This window comes from Leucopleurus acutus (assembly GCF_964270905.1).
Source record: "Leucopleurus acutus genome assembly, chromosome: 10".
Lineage (NCBI taxonomy): Eukaryota > Metazoa > Chordata > Mammalia > Artiodactyla > Delphinidae > Leucopleurus > Leucopleurus acutus.
In genome coordinates, this window is record NC_139153.1 from 66985785 (window position 1) to 67005116 (window position 19332).

At 42.8% G+C, this 19332-nt stretch overlaps 2 protein-coding genes across 2 annotated transcripts in view; both read right to left on the minus strand.

Moving 5' to 3' along the window:
- Nucleotides 1-1790: 1790 nt before the first annotated feature.
- The window catches only part of SLC26A8 (solute carrier family 26 member 8), a gene marked incomplete at its 3' end in the record, with an annotated part of 71761 nt that continues 54219 nt past the window's right edge, over nt 1791-19332 (minus strand). The window contains exons 11-20 of the mRNA XM_082847554.1: nt 18844-18921; nt 12577-12672; nt 11074-11180; nt 10923-10992; nt 10444-10536; nt 10203-10334; nt 6539-6907; nt 3222-3276; nt 2937-3121; nt 1791-2075 (exon numbers count right to left, since the gene is read on the minus strand). Of these exons, the coding sequence (XP_082703680.1) occupies nt 1791-2075; nt 2937-3121; nt 3222-3276; nt 6539-6907; nt 10203-10334; nt 10444-10536; nt 10923-10992; nt 11074-11180; nt 12577-12672; nt 18844-18921 (1470 nt within the window). The remainder of the gene's footprint in view (nt 2076-2936; nt 3122-3221; nt 3277-6538; nt 6908-10202; nt 10335-10443; nt 10537-10922; nt 10993-11073; nt 11181-12576; nt 12673-18843; nt 18922-19332) is intronic.
- On the minus strand, nt 13186-15375 carry LOC309967075 (Holliday junction recognition protein-like; the record flags this gene model as incomplete). The annotated part of the gene is made up of 1 exon (XM_082847555.1): nt 13186-15375. The coding sequence occupies one exon, from the start codon at nt 15373-15375 to the stop codon at nt 13186-13188; it is 2190 nt and encodes a 729-aa protein (XP_082703681.1).

Consider the following 19332-nt stretch of genomic DNA (forward strand, 5'->3'; position numbering starts at 1 on the left):
TCCTTGACACCCAAGATAGGTTCAGGTCCTCCTGATGTATGCCTTCTTTGTTTCCTGTATTTTACCGTCAAGGTACTTATCACAATTTATAATTATCTTTGTCATCTATTCTGCTTATTTTTGTGTCTTCAGCACCTGGGACAGTGGCTGGCACATAGTAGGAGTTCAATAAATGTGTTGAGTAAACATGAACAAATGAAGCTTGTAACTTGGGCCCCCCACCTCTTTTAGGGTACAATTGTATATGACCTTGGGCTAGTTACAAAACTTATGTCTCACTTTATGCATGTGTAAAGTAGGGAGGGATAATATTGTTTTATTTACCCCACAGTTTGGGGTGCTGTGTATATAGCAGATGCTTAGTAAATGTTTGTAGAATGAATAAATGCACCTGTTATCTCTGTGATAAGAGACACTTATTTTAAGAAGTATTTCTTTCATCTAACAGGTGAGAGAAGTTGATTTTCTAAGCAAGGGGAATCTTGTTTACTGAGTGGGAAATAAAATTCAGTATTCCCAATGCCTTTGCCCAGGGGTTTATATTTCTCTTCAGGTTGTACCTTAATACTAGATTTTTTTTAATGGAGGAGGGGAAATTTTTTTAAATTTTTAAAACTTTTTTTAAATGTGGACCAAACTAGTGATTTGATTGACTTTTCCAATTCCTAAGGGGTTGGTGTCTGTCACAGATTTTAACTGTTTGGTCCACCAAGAGTACAGATCCTAGATTGCCTGGATCTTAAAAACCTATAAGAAAGAAGCAACAGTGAATATGAATGTGAAGACCAGGGGGAGTTCTATAGAGCTAACATTCTCATTGGATGGTACAGCTTATTGGCCTTCTGAAACACTGTCAGGATAAGATCCTGACCTTGGAGTGACGGCAAAAGTGCTTTTAGCCTAACAGTTCTTTGTATTACAAGCCTTCACAGGCTGGCCTAACTTTTTTTTTTTTTTTTTTTTGCCGCACTGCACGACATTTGGGATCTCAGTTCCCCGACCAGGGATCAAACCCACACCCCCTGCACTGGAAGCGCAGAGTCTTAACCACTGGACCACCAGGGAAGTCCCAGCCTGGCCTAACTTAACCTATTTACCCCCTATTTCCCACTGCAGCAGTGCAGTGAAGATAACATATGAAGTACAAATGCTACGCAGTTTTTCTTTTTCATGCTCATCTCTTCCCCACTGTATCTACCTACTTCTGGGATTTCTTCCACCTGACAGTTCCTTCGGCATACAGAATACAGAAAAGGTAGAAGATGCAGGAAGGGTCCAAATGTAACTAGAGTTATGTATTTTATTTGCGCCTCATCTCTTTAGAGAAAGGGGAACACAGATGAGAGGAATAAGTTAGAGATGGTCTTAAAAAAAAAAAAAGCACAGAGGTGAGGGGTGTGAAGAAGGAAATCCTTCAGTGGAACATCTGCTGAAGGTGAAACGAAGTGAACCTGGATAAGGAATTCAGAGATAATTCTTGGTGTTTAGTATTGTGATCTGGGAGTGTGATCCCAGCGCTGAGGAAGGAGGAAGGCCAACAGATGGAGGAGTTCCAAAGCAAGTACTGCTAGTTTGTAACTAGCCTGCATCTCCAGACCAAGTGGCCCCATTTGGGTGGGGAGGATTTGCTGAGGAAATCTGACCCCTTATTCCTAGCTCATCTACAAGGTATCCTCACTGGCGTTGCTCTGGGATGTAAGTGAATTCATAAGCTGATGCCTACTCTCTACTGACTGTGTCCTAGGCTGAGTCTGAGGTGGGGACTGGGGAGTTATAAACTGATACAGAGGCTAGTACTGCTGCTGAGAGCTTGGCCTGGATGTGGACCCAGGCTTGGTCTCTGTCTCTGGATCCAGCTCAGATTCAGGCTCCAGCTCTGACTCAGGCTCCATCTCGTGATCCAGGTCTAGGTCTGGATCTAACCCAGTCTCTTGTTCTGACTCCTGCATGGGATACAGATCAAAGTCTAGCTCTGATTCCTCCTCTGTTATTGGGTCCTGGAGTATGAAGGCTGGACTTTTACTTCTGGGGGCTTCTATAAGATGGCTACTCATTTTATGTTTTGATTCTTCTTTCTGAAATACACACAATTAGATGGGTTAAAACTTCCCAATTAGATTTAATTTTTGAACAGTCAAGGAATTTCAGAATACAGTAGGACTTAAGGTACCAGAAAGCATGGGTTCCTGGCAAAGTAGAAAATATTTCTGGCCTAAATTTGCTTTTCATCTTCTTTGCACCCTCTGGTTCCTCAGTTACTTACCATGCTTCAGGCTCAATCAATCCATAACTTCCAATTTCTCTAGTTTTTGTAGCCAGCCTGGATTTCATGGTCAACCATTTAAATAACAATGGTCTGGTCAGCATTCCTGGACATATTGTCTTCTTGATTTTACTTGTCTTTCCAACCCCCTAATGTAATCCTCAGCAGGCCCTTCATGGCCTGGCCTCCTGCTATCTTCTTTAGCTTTATCTCTGTCTATAGTCCCCACCTTTTGCTCTAGCCATAGAGTTAGACTGGCAGATCTTTACGTCTGCTAGTTCATCAGTTTTATTATCCATCCCAAGGATGGTGGTGGGGGGGGATTCTAAAGGGATAGCTAAGGGAGATATTTAAAATATTTATTAATTGGTATGGCACTGGCACTAACCAAGCCTGCTGTAAAAAGATCCTTGAGTCCTCTGCTGGGTTGGGTAACCCCTCTTCAGTTGGGAAAGGATCCTGAATGACACCCAGATGCCATGGCAGTGTGGGAACCTGGGACTCAGGTTTATTGCTATTTACCAACTGGTAAGGGAACCTTTCAACATTTCAAATTCTGGGACAGCCACACTCAAAAACCTTTCCTGGACGTTGCTCATCTCTATCTGATTAGGTGTCTCCTCCCACCTCACCACCATACCACTCCCCACCCCGATGCTTCACATCATCCAACCTTGTCTGTTTCTGAGTAGGCTCCTTGTATCACTGTCTCCAATTCGTCCACATTTAACTCGGAGGACTCTGGCAACCTCCTTGACAAAGCAAATAGCACAGCATCATGGAGGGTGAGGAACAGCTGGGCCTTGGTGATGCCAGTGTCAAAGAAATCATTCTTCTCAAGTGCCCTGATCACAGAAGCTACAAACCAAACCGGGAACACACACAGGGTCAGACATCTGGGGAGGAGAGGATCCAGGATACAAAACACAGCCCTCTTCATAAGATGAAAGATACTCACAGTGACACCCTGCAATGAGCACCAAGATGTTTGCGTTTTGGAAAGCACTGAACATCTGTGGGGAGAGAGTAAGCCAGTTTTAGAGATCTTCACGCTCAGTAGAGGAAAGGGCCTTTTAATTAGCTGAGTTTTAAAACTTCTTTGGTCATTCACTATGTACCTTTGCATCCCCACCCCATTCAGCTCTGTAAACATTTGATGAGTGAACTGCTTTATGCCAAGAAATGCCTAAAGTGCCAGAATACAAAAGAGAGTCAGATGGTCTTGGGTGGGGAGTGAGAGGGAGGGTTGCCCATGGCCTTAAGTGGGGAAACAGTTCACATAAAGAGACAAATGTTCACATGAGGACAGTGCTAGGATAGACACAGGCACAGGTGTGATGGGGACACACTGGACGGGCCTCATGAACAATTATACCTTGGTATTATTGCTTAGTGTTTGCACGTGACCTCCTTCTCTCTGGAGTCCACTAAGCAGAGGTGGCAAAATGTGGCCCAGAGATGGTCAAGTGATATAGTTGGGAAAGGTATTCAGGAACCCTGAGGATCATATTCAGTGCTGCTCTGCAGAGTTGTATTTGAATTTAGTAAAACATCAGACACTGACCCCAAGTATATACTTCAGCCTATATATATATATATATATATGGCATATATATATATGGCATATATATATATATGGCATATATATATATATATATATATATATATATATGCTCTGGAGCTATAAATCTTAACGTTCAATTCAAAAGAAGTCACCATTCACCTTAATACTCTAAGACTCAACAGGTTCCAAACCTGGGCACTAAGTTGGAGTGTCAAAAGAAACAAAACACAGACTCTACTTCTTTCACTACCAAGGGGAAACAAGAAAGTCATTCTTGATCATACAGTAAATCATAAAGTTATTTGGTAAAGAGCCACTATAGACACACTCTAAATGACAAGCAATGGGAGATAGAAATATCGTGAATTAAGAAGAAGCTTAAATGGAGTGGTTGTCTCTAATAAGAACAACTACTGGGATTTTTCTTAGTGGGTTCAAGTTTTCAATTATAAAGTACACAAAACATAATGACTTCCTCCAACAAGGTGGGATACAACAAAGCAAACAGCACAGCGTCGTGGAGGGTGAGGAACAGCTGGGCCTTGGTGATGCCGGTGTCAAAGAAATCATTCTTCTCAAATGCTCTGGCCACAGAAGCTACAAACCAAACCCGAACACACACAGAGCCAGACACCTGGGGGGAAACCTGCCTTTTTAAAGTGTGAGGGTGTACCGTGGATCTCTGAAGCCTGCAAAGTTAAGGTGCCGGACATTGCCTCAATGATGGGGCTGGAGCAGAAAGTCATCAACGTAGGCCAGGTTGATGGAAGGGTTATGCCACGGACCAGAACATATGATGCCTCCAAAAAATGGAAGATGAGAGGAGAGAGGAAAGGATGGCCCAATTATACTACAGAACAGGGGGAAGAGTGATATAATGTCAGAGGCTTTAAGTTCCAGTGCCGGGCAGGCCCCTTCCTAGCTGCGAGCACAGGACTCTTAGGGGGAAATATGGCTTGTCTCTCGGGGCTGTTGTGAGAACTAAACGAGATAGTGTATATAAATGTGCTCAACTCAGTCTGGCATGTAAGAGGCATTCGATAGTGTAGTCAATGAAATCTAAAACTACAGCTACAGTGTAAGACTGGGAGAAGAGAACACAGCCCAGTAGTACAACCTAAGATGGAAAAGTCCCAAAGATAAGACATTATCAAGTATATTTGAGCCTGCAAATGGAGAGGGGGTGGGGTGTTGGTGGGGAGAGGGTCTCATGGATGGGAAAGACCTTAATGTAAATCTCTTCTAAGCCTCTCATTTTATAGATGAGGAAACCAAGTGCAATTTATTAAGTTACCTCGGGTCTGATGGACAGTGAGTGGTAGTAAAGCCAGGACAAAGCACACATCCACAGACCACCAATCAGAGTTCTTTCTGCTATGACAAGCTTCCTATTGCCTTAGACCAAAGAGGAGCTGGACTCACTTAAGACAGAATCATATTCACTTAGGAATAAGACATAGGATAAAATATTTATAAATATTTTGTTAAAATGGAATCTGAGGATACAAGAAGGAAAGTCAGCCAAAGGAGCATATCTCAAAAAAAGGTGGGGGGGTGGGGGACGGACAGTGGTTAAGAATCACCTGCCAATGCAGGGGACATGGGTTCAAGCCCTGGTCCGGGAAGATCCCAAATGCCACTGAGCAACTAAGGCCGTGCGCCGTAACTACTGGGCCTGCGCTCTAGAGCCTGTGCCACAACTACTGAAGCCCGCGTGCCTAGAGCCCGTCCGCAACAAGAGAAGCCACTGCAATGAGAAGCCCACGCACCACAACGAAGAGTAGCCCCTGCTCGCCGCAGCTAGAGAAAGCCCGCGCACAGCAACAAAGACCCAATGCCATCAAAAATAAATTAATTAAATAAATTTAAAAAAAAATGTGGGTGCAGTTAGAGCCAGGAAGCGAGTGGGTTCAGGATGTGTAAACCTGAGCCATCGCCAACAGGAGCAAGAGTGAGATAGAGGACTAAAAACTGAGATAAGCTGGCTCGAAAAAAAAGACACTGAGACATTAAATATGTCTTTAATGTCTCATACTTAAGAGACATTAAACAATAAAGCCAATATGGTTAGTTGTGCACCTAAACTTCCATATACAAGAAGGAGAGAAATGAAATCTGTCTGAGAAACCAGAAAGTGGGAGAGAAGCCAGGACTCAGGGAACATAGCTTTGAAGGAAAAATCTTTCCTGCCCTTTTCACCCAAAGATGCAGGCAATGAAGAAGGAACTAGGGAAGATCCTTACAGGTACCGGACCGGGCGGCCCCATGCTTGGGGTGTCATTTCATCACAACTTCTTCAAACCTGGGTGCCTTTTAGAGCAGCTGAATAGTGGAGAATTCCTTGTGAACTTTCTTCTGTAGCATTTGAACCTATTCCTTGACATTTTTTGTAGCTAACTCCCAGGATACGCTGGGAGTTGCTGGGTGTGGCACAGATTGCTGTTTCAATGGTGTTAAGAGTTTCTTATCTTTCAGTCCTTGAGAAATAATATGCCATGGTTAGGGAACCAACCCTAGTTTAGTAAATCAGAGTTGCTTCATTTTCTTTTTATTCTGGTTGACCTTAAACTGTCTTTGGTGCTCAAGTTCCTAGTGGCCTAGGAGTCACAGAGCAGCTAACCAGTGACTAACAGGATTCAATCAGGATCAGGGCTGGGATGGTGGTGGTAGGAGGGGATCAGGGTTCTTGTGAAAACCTCCTTAGTACTTACCTGTCTTAGTGCGACCAAAGCCTGTGCATCCACAAGATGTACCATGGAGAAGTCCAGGATGATGGTGTGGATGCTGGGTAGAAGAGATGAAGTCGAGTAAGGCAGGAGTGTTCTACCCCCAACCTGAGTTTCAGAAGCATCAGGGAGTGTGATCGACATGCTCCTAGAGGGGTCATCAGAAAGCCAAACTTTCTCCACCTCCTTGTAGTTTGGATTTCTCTGGGATGTGGAAGATGTTATGTACGGTACTTGGTCATCGGACATAGTCTGGCTTGTGTCCATGATTTTGAAACGTGAGCAGCGGACCAGGTTAATGGAGGACGATGAGTCGAGGTCCCTTTTACTTTCAAATCGTTCTGTGTAAACAACCTGGGATGACAGAGTTAGGGGAGGACTATGATAAGACTCAAACAAGCCTGGAAGCATTTGAAACTATGCTGTTTCTATCTACTAACTCACTTCCCTCTCTCTTGGAAAACTCCGCAGACTATGCATTATACCTTTTTTCCTTAGATATCTCACCGTCGCTTCCAGCTTGTGACTAAAACCACGTTCATCTTTCCTGATCCTCACCACTCAGAGCCACCCCTCCCAACATCCCCACGCGCGTCAGTGACATTATCATTGTCTTAGTGAGCCAGACTTTAAATCGTCTTTGATTTATTCCTTTCCCTCATCCCTGGATTCTAATTAGTCTCCCGCACCTACTAGAACTTTGAAGTATTTCTTCCATCAGTCCCTTTTCTCAACACCTCCTTCTTTTATCAATGAAACTGTCTTCTGTCACATTTCCTTAAGGAGACAAAAGGTACTTGAGTGTGGCTGTCTTTACCTTTCACTCCTTTCATGCTCCTAATAGGCCTATGTCGCTTAAGGACAGGACCAAGCACCGGGAATACAATGGCATGAAAGATGTGAATGCTGACTCTGCAGTCACAGGGACCAGATTCTACCTGGGGAGGGGGCACGTGTCCATTTAAAGGATGAATAACAACCTAAATGGACAAGAACTGTAAGGCATGTGGGAAAATGAAGAGTTCATTTGCTAGAGTGGTATACTTTGGGGTGATGTTTCTTTAAGAAAAATCTGTTGTTCTAATAATGTTGCTTGTGAACAACAAGCAACATTGTTGCTTGTTGCTTTTCTATTTAAAAATAGAAAAAAAAAGTAAAGATTAAAACTAACAAGGTAGTATATATTGTATTGCTAAAAAAAAAGTGGTGTGGACAAATGATAATATTACAGTTCAAAGGAGAGAGGTGCTCCCCAAGCCTTGACAGTCACTGAGGCCAGGCCTTTGGGGGACAGCTGAGCACTGGCTCAGTGTTGGGGAGATACAAGGTCCTTCAGGCAGAAGAAACCTCTGAGAGCCTCCCCTTTCTCTCTGTCTACTCTATACTCTTTCAAGAGCTTTCACAATCCACTCCCGCCGGGTCTGCCTGAACTTACTGCCCAGGCCAAGCCTCTTACTCTGAGGATCCCATGCTTATTTCTATCTCAGTGTCTTTGTTCAAGCCTATTCATGGACTGGGAGTCCTTCTTTTTCCTACCTGACGTAAATCCAAATTTCTCTCTCCTGCCCAGCTTAAGTCCATTACTACCGTGAAGTTTCCCTGCCTTTTTGAGTTCATGCCAATCTCTTTAACTGAAGTCTTAGAGTGGTTAGAATATAAACACACGATTTAGAACATAACAATACTGCATGGTATGGTTTACCATCTTATTTCATCAGTTTTAAGATGCACCATTACTTTTTGTACTGTCAGGAAACAAACAAAACACTGCAAATTAAACTATAATAATGCCATCAATTGTACAATGCATCTAAATTTCAGAGATGTGAAAAAAATGTATATTTTTGGATGGATAAATACAATAATAGCCTTAAATGTCACATTAATAGAGAGCTGTTTCCCCAGTTTGATTTTTCTTTTCTTTTTTTTTTTTTGGCTGCACTGCACAGCTTGTGGGATCTTAGTTCCCTGACCAGGGATTGAACCCAGGCCCACAGCAGTGAAAGCACCAAGTCTTAACCACTGGACTGCCAGAAAATCCTCCCCAGTTTGAATTAAAATTCCATAAATTGCTTCAAAATAATCCTGTGATTTTGAGGGGCTGTAAGTGGGTAGGGATATAGATGAAATAAGATTGAATACGAGGTGATAAATCTTAAAGTAGATGGTGAGTACATAGAGGCTCATTATACTTGTCTCTACTCTTGTATATGTTCAAATTTTTCCATGAAAAAATTAAAAAAAAAAAGAACAACCTGGATGAACCTTGAGGATATTATGCTATGTGAAATAAGCCAATTGCAAAAAGACAAATACTGTATGATTCCACTTATATGAGGCATCTGGAAGAGTCAAAGTCACAGAAACAGAAAGTATAATAGTGGTTGCCAGGGGCTGGGAGGAGGAGGAAATGGGGAGTTGTTTAATGGGTCAGAGTTCCAGTTTTGCGAGATAAAAAAGTTCTGGAGGTAGATGGTCGTAATGATTGCATGACAATGTGAATATATTTAACACTATTGAACTGTACACTTAAAAATGGTTAAGATGATAGATTTTATGTTATGCATTTTATACCACAATTAAAGAGAAAAAGAAAAAAGAACTACCTGGAGACAGAGGCCCCTAAAAATTTATTTTCCTTTTTCATAGTGTCATAGTTCTGGGCACACAGTATGAGATCAATAAATACTACATCATATTATACTCTAAAATGTATTTTCTGATGTCCTGTAAATACTGTCTACAATATTCAGTGCAGTGTGGATACAAAATAAAAATTAGAGATAGTGTTAGTTCTAGTAGTAGAGCAGTCCTCTTGGCAGGGAAGTTGGTATTTTCCAGGAGCTCAGTAGAGCCTATGCTCCATTCGAGTGTATGGCAATGAGAGTGAGTGCTTGGTATTGTAGGTGATGAGGGGGATGGGAGGTGTTCTTGTGTGTGTGTGTAGATAGAGCTGCTCCTCCAGGGTGTTTGTGTGGATGAAAGGCCTTGAAGCTGGAAATGAACAGCCCTGCCCTGGGGAAAGGAAATATTTAGACCAAATCTGAGTTGGAAATTAATGAGCGCTACAACTCATCTGCTAAAATAATCTTCAGACTCTGTAAAATCCCCATGTCTGCTTATCTGCCCTCCACCCCACATCATCATTTCCCGGGTCACAGGCAGACATCAGGAGACTCTGACAGATCCTTGGGAACCCCAGCCACCTTGACCCTGCCTGCCCTTGACCCTGCTGCAGTTAGAAAACAATCTTTAAGTCACTTGTTTTCAGAAATAGATAGCCAGGGAGCTAAGATAAAAGTCAAGGAAACAGGGACAACCAGGGAACTACTGACAACGTCAACAGGCAGACTGTACTCTGTGCTCAGATAAGTTGCTGGCCATTGAGAAGGGAATCAGGAGTCAGGACATCTCCCCCTGCCTCCTACTTTCAGGGCAAGATCTGAACCTGAAAGGGAACCCGTGTCTCCATTTCTGAGTAGAAATCTTTGATTTCCAATTACTCATGGTTCGTCTAAGAGTTAAAATCCCTGAGGGGGTTTAGATTTTCTTTTCTTTTCTTTCTTTTTTTTTTTAAAAAAAAACTACTAGTGCACTTCTTTTTTATAAAATGTGGAGAAAAATGCAGAAAAGAAGACATGTTTCTAACCCTGGGCGGTGGCTCCGGTTCATCACAGTTGCAGAAACACCAACAAAGCTTTCCTTGCTGGGGGCCATCTTCATTTTGATTAAACAGGCTGTACATTTCTTCTTCTGTAAGAGGCACCTTTACCATTTCAACCTGAAAGACATATGAGGGGGTCTCATACGGATGGTGAGTGGGGGAGGGGAGAATACTCGGGGAAGGGGAGAGGAGCAGGTAGAGAGAGGCTGGGGAGGAAAGCCTTCACCCCCTCTAACAGCTTGCGCTTTAGGTAGTGAACATTGACAAATGTAATGGAGTTGCAGCACTGGAAGATCTTCACCCCTGGAATGTTTGTAACCTGCAAGACAAATAAATGTAAACTTGAGGGAAATATTTCAGCTCTTTTATGGACTAAGAAAAAATAATCCTTAAAACCTCCTGGAGAATCTGTATTCTTTATAAGAAGCAAGATCTAGCAAATTCCTTCCTCCCATTTTCATCATGTGCTTTTCCTGCTTTCTTCTTTTCCCCTCCATTTCCTCACACCTCTCTTTTCCTTGGCCTTCCTCCCCCAAAGTACATTTTAAAATTATCCTTAACTGGCTGCATCTCTTTCCCCACCTTTGTAAATGCATATCTGCAGTGCAGCAGACAGGAGCAAAGGGGTTTTGTAGAAAAACTAGGCAGCAGGCCTGGTCCACCCCATCCTTTGGGCAAAGGAGTGGGACTGATCTGGATTCTTACCTCCTGATAGTCATGGAAGCTTCTATAAATATTGGTGTTAGGGATCTGACCCAGGAGGAGAATCTTAGTTCTGAAAGTAAATGCATTTGCCTTTAGGTCACAGTTGCCTTACCTTGCCATGGCCCACCTCCTATTACCTGAGACAAAGTACCTGTGTGACTGAACAGTGATGATGAAGAAGGTAAAAGCTACTGAAACAAGTAATCCCATGTCCAGTCCCAGTAAAATTGCAGATATGAACGTCACCATCCAAATGAGCTTATGGAAAAGAGGAAGAAGGGAAAAGGAAGACCGTGATAACAAGCAGAATTGAGAAAATCACACGTCCTCTATCTCAACTCACCTTTACCCTTTCTCTCCCAACACCTAGGATTTAGAGAACAAATTCCACAGCCATATGAACTGATACCATCACAAATGATTGGGTCCAAGGGCTACCTAGCAATTCTTTTATGCATCCTTGGTCACTTCTCTCTTTAATTCTCTCTTAAAACTTCAGTTTCCTCGTGTGAAAAATAGGAATAATAGTATCTAATTTATAGAATTTATTGAGATTAGAAATATTATTTGTAAAGCAACCCAGAACACTCACCAAATTAGTGGTTGCTATTTTAAGAGCTATGATAGTTATTGGGAATCTATTCAAGCTCCTATCCCACCACCTTCTCCATCACTCTCAGCAGGTGATGTTGACTTTATTTTCACAAAGAAGATAGGCTGAGGGGGGAGGGATAAATTGGAAGACTGGGATTGACATATACACACTACTATATACAAAATAGATAACTAATAAGAACCTGCTGTAGCACAGGGAACTCTACTCAATACTCTGTAATGGCCTATACGGGAGAAGAATCTTAAAAAGAGTGGATATATGTATAACTGATTCACTTTGCTGTATACCTGAAACTAACACAACATTGTAAATCAATAATACTCTAATAAAAATTAAAAAAAGAAGATAGGCTGAAACTCCCTTAAGTATTTACTTCCCCCTCCACCTACCACTTGTTAGTATCTGCACTCAACCTTCCCCTGTTCTCTCCAGGTCTCTTGGAAGGGCTATCCCTCCTCCTAAGACTAGAAGCTCTACCTGTGCACTGGACCACATTCCCCTCTTAACTTTTCAGGGACCTGCATTCCAGAATGATCCCTCTTCCCATCTCTTTGCCTCTTCTGGGTGCTTCTCCTCTCATTGTATCACATCCCTCATCTTTTATTTCTTGCTGTCTCCCCTTTATGTCCTCTAGTTTTGTGCTCTAGAGAGAAGGAGAGTGCTCCATCAGTTACTCTTCCTGGAAAGACACCTCCTTCTCTTGTTAGAATTTGTGTCTCCCATCCTGGAATGTATTTCTATTAACTGGATTAAAAGTCATTCAAATACGTGATGTATGATAAACCCTTTTTACTAGATCTGTATGTAACTGCAGCTACTTAATTAATTGCATTTTATTTAACTTTGCATAGTTGGAATGGGTATTTCCATGCACCAATAACCTTGACTCCCTGTTTAAAGCAAAAGTAGAGTACTAGGCATCAGAGAGTACTAGGCATCTGCCAGTGCCTTCCGGTTGATCTCTTTCGTTTGTTCTCTTCCCCTCTCTGCAGGCTTCCCCTCCGTCCTTCCCACCCCACCCAGGACATCTACACTCACACAGTCATATTGGTTCTGCCTCCACAGATTGGGTAAGTTGTAAATGGTTTCAAGGTAGGGTAGGACATTGCTCAGAATAATACCAGCCAGCACAGCCTGTGGGGAAAAGATAAACACTACTTCATTTTCCTTTCTGGGGTAAAACTCCCAAATTTCCACAAAGGTACCACAGAGAGTTAGGCAGCCTTGCCACTCAGAGATATTATGCACTGATATTTCATAAAAATACCGGGTCCATGCTTTGACTCATTGTCTAATCAAATAAGTTTTCTCCACGTTTTTCTCTGCTCACCTCCATAATTTGTCAAACGCACAAAACAAGGCAAGGCCAGGTCACTCATTTGGCTGGTACAGCTACCACAAGTCCCTTTTATTTTTTATTTATTTTTTAAATTGGTCAACTTTATTCAAATAATTTCCAAGAACCCAGAGAGTCATCTCAACGGAACCAATTTCATAGAAATTTGCTTTGAAGGGCAGATAAGCAAAGCAAGTTGTCACATATTCTTGAGAATTTTAAAAAAATACACAAAAATCAGAGAGGCAAGAGGGAATGCTTCAGAATAACTTGGCAATAGATTTTCAGCTTTGAGGTTTTCTAACACGAAATCACTTTTCTCTTCCATCCTGAAAGATGTGTTGTTCTTTCCACTTCTTCTCTTCCCAGGTGACCTGTAAAGAGCCAGCCTCTTCCCCAGGCCTCGGGATGGCTCTGCCCACAGGTGAGAAATCCCAGGGTCCAGCCCACCGTCTGCACACCTGAGGGTCTGATAATCGGCGTCGTTTTGTGGGCACTTGATGGCCCCAGCTGGCATCGAGAGCAAAACCTGTAGATGGAGGGGCCCTAATTGTGTTTGAGCCGAGGGGACTTTTAATGCTCTGCTGGGGTGACGATGACAAGTTCAGGGGGCCCTGGGAGCCAGAGTCTGGATGGAATTTTCCTGAGAAGTCTTCTTTTTGATACCAAACTCCCACACTTGCTTTATCTGGAGATGCTCTGGTACATAAAGGCACCTGCGTTTGCTGAAGCGATTTTTGGCAATACTTTTGATGAAGCTTGTCAAATTTTTCTTTAATGTCATCGTAACGATCCCTGGCACAGGCTGGAGGTTGTACCCTGGGTACTGAAATGGCTTTGTTGAGTGATACTGACTTCCTAAATCCTCCCAGATCATTTCCTTGACAAGCAAGGTCAGAGGTCTGCTCCGAGCAGCCCGGGCTACATGTGGAGGTGGTCTTTGAAAGCGAAGGGAAGGAATCACTCTTTGGTGGGCAGCTACCCTCTCTGATAGATCCTTTGCCCAGGCTTTCAAAAGTCTCACTCAACCTCTTAGCTTTTGCTCTGCGGAGAGGGCTACTCGGCCTGTGGGCTTCTACGCCCTGGGGGCTACCAGGGCTTGCTGGACCACCTCCGTACACATCCACAGCCGAGGAGCCGGGAAGGTAAGTCAGGCAGGGCTGCTTCCTAAGATTCGAGCAATATTCCTGATGAAGCTCGTCAAACCTGATTTCCATCTCCCTATAACGATTCCCTCCCTCACCCGGCGGTACTCTGGGTCTAGAACCTATTTTTACAGGAGAAATCAACCACTTTAATGTCATGAATCTATTTTCCTGATCAAGATGATACACTGCATTGGAGTCTAAGTAAGTCAATGAAGAATGATCCTTCTGAGGCGTTCTCGGAAGCTCCTTCCAATGTGAAGCGAATGCGTGGATCTGGGGTTTGTTTACTTCAAAAAAAGCCCTTCCCAATTTTAAACCCATCTTATGGCCAGAAACATCGAGTACGTTCTCGCGATCTCTTAACACTGCCACGTCCTTCGCAGGTTTGGAGCCGGGTGGACGTCTCTCCTGGGGGCTCCTCCAAGAGCGCCTGCCTCCTCTGCAGCTCGTTCTGTCCATTCTGCTCTTACACCTGGGCCTCCGCTTGGAGCTCCAGTTCTGGCGGATGAACGTCTTGGTGGAGATGACGCAGGAGGGCCTCACACCCAGCAGGCAGCTCATGGAGTGTAGCATGCCCGCATACAGATCGCTGAGTGTTGCATTGCAGACGTCCTCAGCCTCAGAGCATGCGCTGCTTGAGAAGCTGCTGCCACCGGTCCCTCCCTGTAAGGAGATGCCATCACCCCTCGGCACCAGGGCCAGGCCTGCTGAGCAAGAGTGCAAAGCATCACCCTCTCTGGGCAATGAGGTTGGCTGAAATGGGCCACTGGGGCTCTCTTCAGAGATGCCACCATAGTATCCTCGGGCAGGGCTGGCGGGTGAGGCCAATGAAGGGACCAGGGTCACACGGGTGTCCTTTCCCTCTCCGTAACTGGCACACTCCAAACACCCTTCATCCTGCAGCAGGATATCCACTTGTGTCAAGTACTTCCTCCTTATCTCATTTTTCAATGGGCTCCAAGGCACTGAAGGCATCAAGTTACCAGCAACCACATCTTCTTGGATGTGTAAAGTTGTATCAGTATCACTGCTTATTGAATCCTCACCTTGTGTGCAGGGCAAGGGAAGCTCGTGACCTCCAGCTGGGATTCGCATGGGTCCATCTGTCCTGTCGTCCGTCTTCACCGGGGAGCCCTGGATTTGTCCTGTATTTCTTTCCTTTATTAATCTTCCTCCCCAAATTCGCAATCCCTGGGGTGTCTCGTAGGTCAGCGTGGACATCTGCACCACCGGGGCGTCCTCGAAGAGCTGGTTGTACTTCTCTATCAGCTGCTGCATGCGCCTCTGGAAGCGGCGGCGGCTGTCCCTGAGCTTCCGCAGCAGCGCGTCCTCTCCCAGGACCTCGCCGTCCATGGTGCTCGGACAGCCAAAATCCACAAGCCCCTTTTAGATTCAGGTCACTGATTACTTACCCTGACAGTGAGAGGAAGAGTACCCGCAGGTTATGATCATCTAGCCCCTTCTGCTTCCATGTTGTCACTTTAGTGTCTGAGGCAAGCCCTCAGGGAGGCTGGCACCTTTGGCCATTTTTCTTATCTTTGCCTACTTGGCCTTGCTTTGTCTAGTTTGCTTGACATAATCTATGTTACCGATGTTGCTTAGAAACCATTCTCAGAAGGGATGACAAATTAAGAGAATTTCCACTCACAGGAATGCTGAAATAGTTTCAGTTGGGCTTTTTTCAAGTCTAATCATGATGTACTACAATTATTTCAACGATGAGATACCAATTTTTGTCCATCAAATTAAATTAGCAAATTTAAAACATTGAGGACATCCCATAAAAATGGGTGTTGAGTATTGCCCTTTTGGAAAATAATTTGGCAATATATCAAGAAATGCTAATATGCTTTCACACAGAAATTTTGTTTTACTCTTAGAAATCTATCTTAAATATAGAAAAGGGTAGATGTACAAAATTGCTCACTGTTGTGTTATTTATAATAACAAAAATTCAGATAACCTAATTTAAGATGATTAAGTTATAGTATGGAGTATCATGCTACATATTAAATTAAAACAAGAATACCAGATTGTACAGTTAGATCACAATTATGCAAAGTACTATCTATTTATAGAGAATAATATTGGTTAGACATATGCCAAAATGTTAATAGTGGTTTATTTGTGACTATGGCTTTAGAGACTGCCACCTCAGTGTGTAACCAGTCTATCTAAAAAATAGATTTTTATCTATTGTGAATTTTCCAAAGTTTTAAAAGTAAGCACGTCTCCCTTTCTAAGGGAAAGAAAGTATCTTAAATGTAAGAAAATGAAGATGGATACTCATAGGGATGTAAAATCATCAGGGCCTCAAAGTAGAATCGAACCTACTTTAAGAAACATTTCTCATCCTTTTCCTAGCCATCCTCTCTTCTATATACTCTGCCTGGGAATTAGAACTGATCCTATCATCAGGAATGGATTGGATCCAAGCTTACTCTTATTTTCTGAGGTTACTCAGTGACCACTTGGTCTTAACAGGTCAGTAGAGCAGGGAAGAACAAAGATGAAGTCAGCAGAAATTACTTGTTTCCCATCTTCATCTTCTTTCCAGTCAAGAATCTCCCAAAATTTCCACAATTTGCAGGGAGATGTGGTAGGAAAGATAAGAAATTCAACTTCATAGGGCTTTTACCAGGTTTTTGGCTTGAGGTATGGAGTATGAAGAGGAAACAAATCTTTTCATGACATAATATACAATAAAATTTTTACCTTTCTTTTTTTTTTTTTCCGGTACGCGGGCCGCTCACTGTTGTGGCCTCTCCCCTTGCAGAGCACAGGCTCCGGATGCGCAGGCTCAGTGGCCATGGCTCACGGGCCCAGCCGCACCGCGGCGTGTGGGATCTTCCCGGATCGGGGTATGAACCCGCGTCCCCTGCATCGGCAGGCGGACTCTCAACCACTGCGCTACCAGGGAAGCCCTTACCTTTCTTAATATTAAGATAAAACGTGCTCATGTGTAAAGAATTGAATTTATATATAATTTCCATCATACAAGAGATAACCATTGTTAACATTTTGGTATTGCCTATGTATTTTTTCACACAAAATTGGAACAATATTGAATATACTATTTGCATTATGGTTTTTTTAAAGTTTTTTTTGATGAGGACTATTTTTTAAAAATTTTTACTGAATTTGTTATAATATTTTATTCTGTTTTATGTTTTGGTTTTTTGGCCATGAGGCACGTGGGATCTTAGCTCTCTGACCAGGGATCGAACCCGTACCCCGGGCACTGGAAGACGAAGTCCTAACAACTGGACTGCCAGGGAAGTCCCTGTATTACGTTTTTAAAAAATTTATGTTGGTTCTGTTGCTAACTAGTTGAGATCCTAGCCAGGATGTTCCACCAATTACTCTCCTAAGGATTTTGCAACAAGCTATCCACAGTCGTTCAAAGAAGGAAGGAATCATTTGTAGTTTAATACTCATAAAGTCCCAGTGTTATAGAAATTCAGATAGTCCACTGATCAGATTGTATTCACATTTTCTCACCCAGAAACATCCTAACTAGATGATATAAAAATAACATGCCATAACATGGTTGGCCAAAAGCAAGGGCTGTTCTATCCCCAACATATTTATAGTAAGGGAGGGCTTACCTACTTTTATCACTACCCTTTAGTGAATTCTGACAGATTTTTATTTGAGATTTTTAAAAATTCTGACTCTTCTAGAATGGAAAAATATCATTGTTCAAAGTAAATTAGTGAGTGGCCCTCTGAAAATAGACTCCCAAGAGTTACAGCACCAAAGGTGCTATATAAACTAAATTCTGTAGATGGCTTCTGCTGGGAATCAGAGGACAGCTTGTGTGATAAACAGAAGCTTAATCCCACCCACCATGCATATATTCCATGGCTGGTTTCCAAGGTCCCTGAATCACAAGAGCAGAAGGCAGCAACAGCCTTGAGATGGTCCTGCTCTACTGAAACCTGATATTTACCAGGTGGAATAAACGCATTCAAAAGGATGGGCATAATATTTACAACCACACCAGCTTAGGGACTGCCACCTCAGTGTGTAACCAGGCTGCTGCACCAGGAATAAAATCTCCTCCCCACTCCCTTAGTACTATCTAAAAATGGCTAAAGGGAACATTAAGGAAATTTAAAAGGAAATTATGATGACTGGGCATTGATCTGTATTGTCACTTAGAACAAATCAATTATAGCTAGTAATTAATGCACCTGGCATCTCTAAATGTAGGGTCATCCGTCTCACACAAAGGGAAGAAATGGCACATAAGTATATAGAGGCATCCTAGCTGAACACAGAGTTAAAACTCAATTTTTAGATGCTGCCTTTAGTGTTCTGAACTGACCAAGAGGCAGTGTGGCAGCAGTAGGGGGATTGAGTTCACATGAATGCAGAACAAGGACTTCTGGAAACTATTTAGGAAAACAGATGGCATGAATGCACAATGAGCTTCCAAGTCTGTGGTGGTATTGGGTGTTCTGGCATCAGAAGTCTATTTTGGTCATGTTTAACTGAATCCTTACTTCCAAAGCTTACTTTATAGCTTAAGCAAAAAAAAAAAAAAAAAAAAAAAAGATTAACGGGAACGAGAAGAATAACAATTGTTTGAGTGCTGATTACTAGCTCAAAACCATTCTCTCTCTATTATACATATTATCTTATTTAACTCCCAATCCTGTGAGGCAGTGGCTATTATTTTAAAGAAAAGGAACTAGAAATAGGCTGGGACCACCACTGGGGATCAGTTGAATGCAGTTCTCCTCAGAGATGCCCCACCAAGATGTGATCTGGAGATCCATTCTTTCTTGACTTAGCTATTTGATTAGTTCTACTTACATTTGGCAGTTTGTAGAAAAAGCGTCCCACCTTCACCATCAGGAGCAGCATCACAACTGCGCCTACCAGAGATGCAAACTGAGGAGACAGAGCCAGTTGGAGAGAGACCATCAGGAATGTATTTGTCCCTGTCTGCAACTGAGGCCTTCTGCTTGGTGAGAAGCATGTCATTTTTTTCTTAAAAGGGGTTGAGTATAACCATCCAGGATAAGTGCATTTTTGGTGAACTGACATTTTCAGGTCCTGCCAAAGTGCTAAACACATACTAGGTACTCAATAAATTCTTGTTGATTGGACGTATGGAGGCTTTCTGAAAAGTCCCAGATTGTCTTGGATATCTGAATCTTTCTTGCCATAGCTTTGTGCTATGACTCTGAAGTCTCCTAAAATCCAGCCTGCATTTCATCCTAAATTTAACCCTTCTTTGAACAGTTTAGAAAAGCCCTGGTAGACTCATCACTGTCAGCCCTAAAATCCCAACCGTTCCAC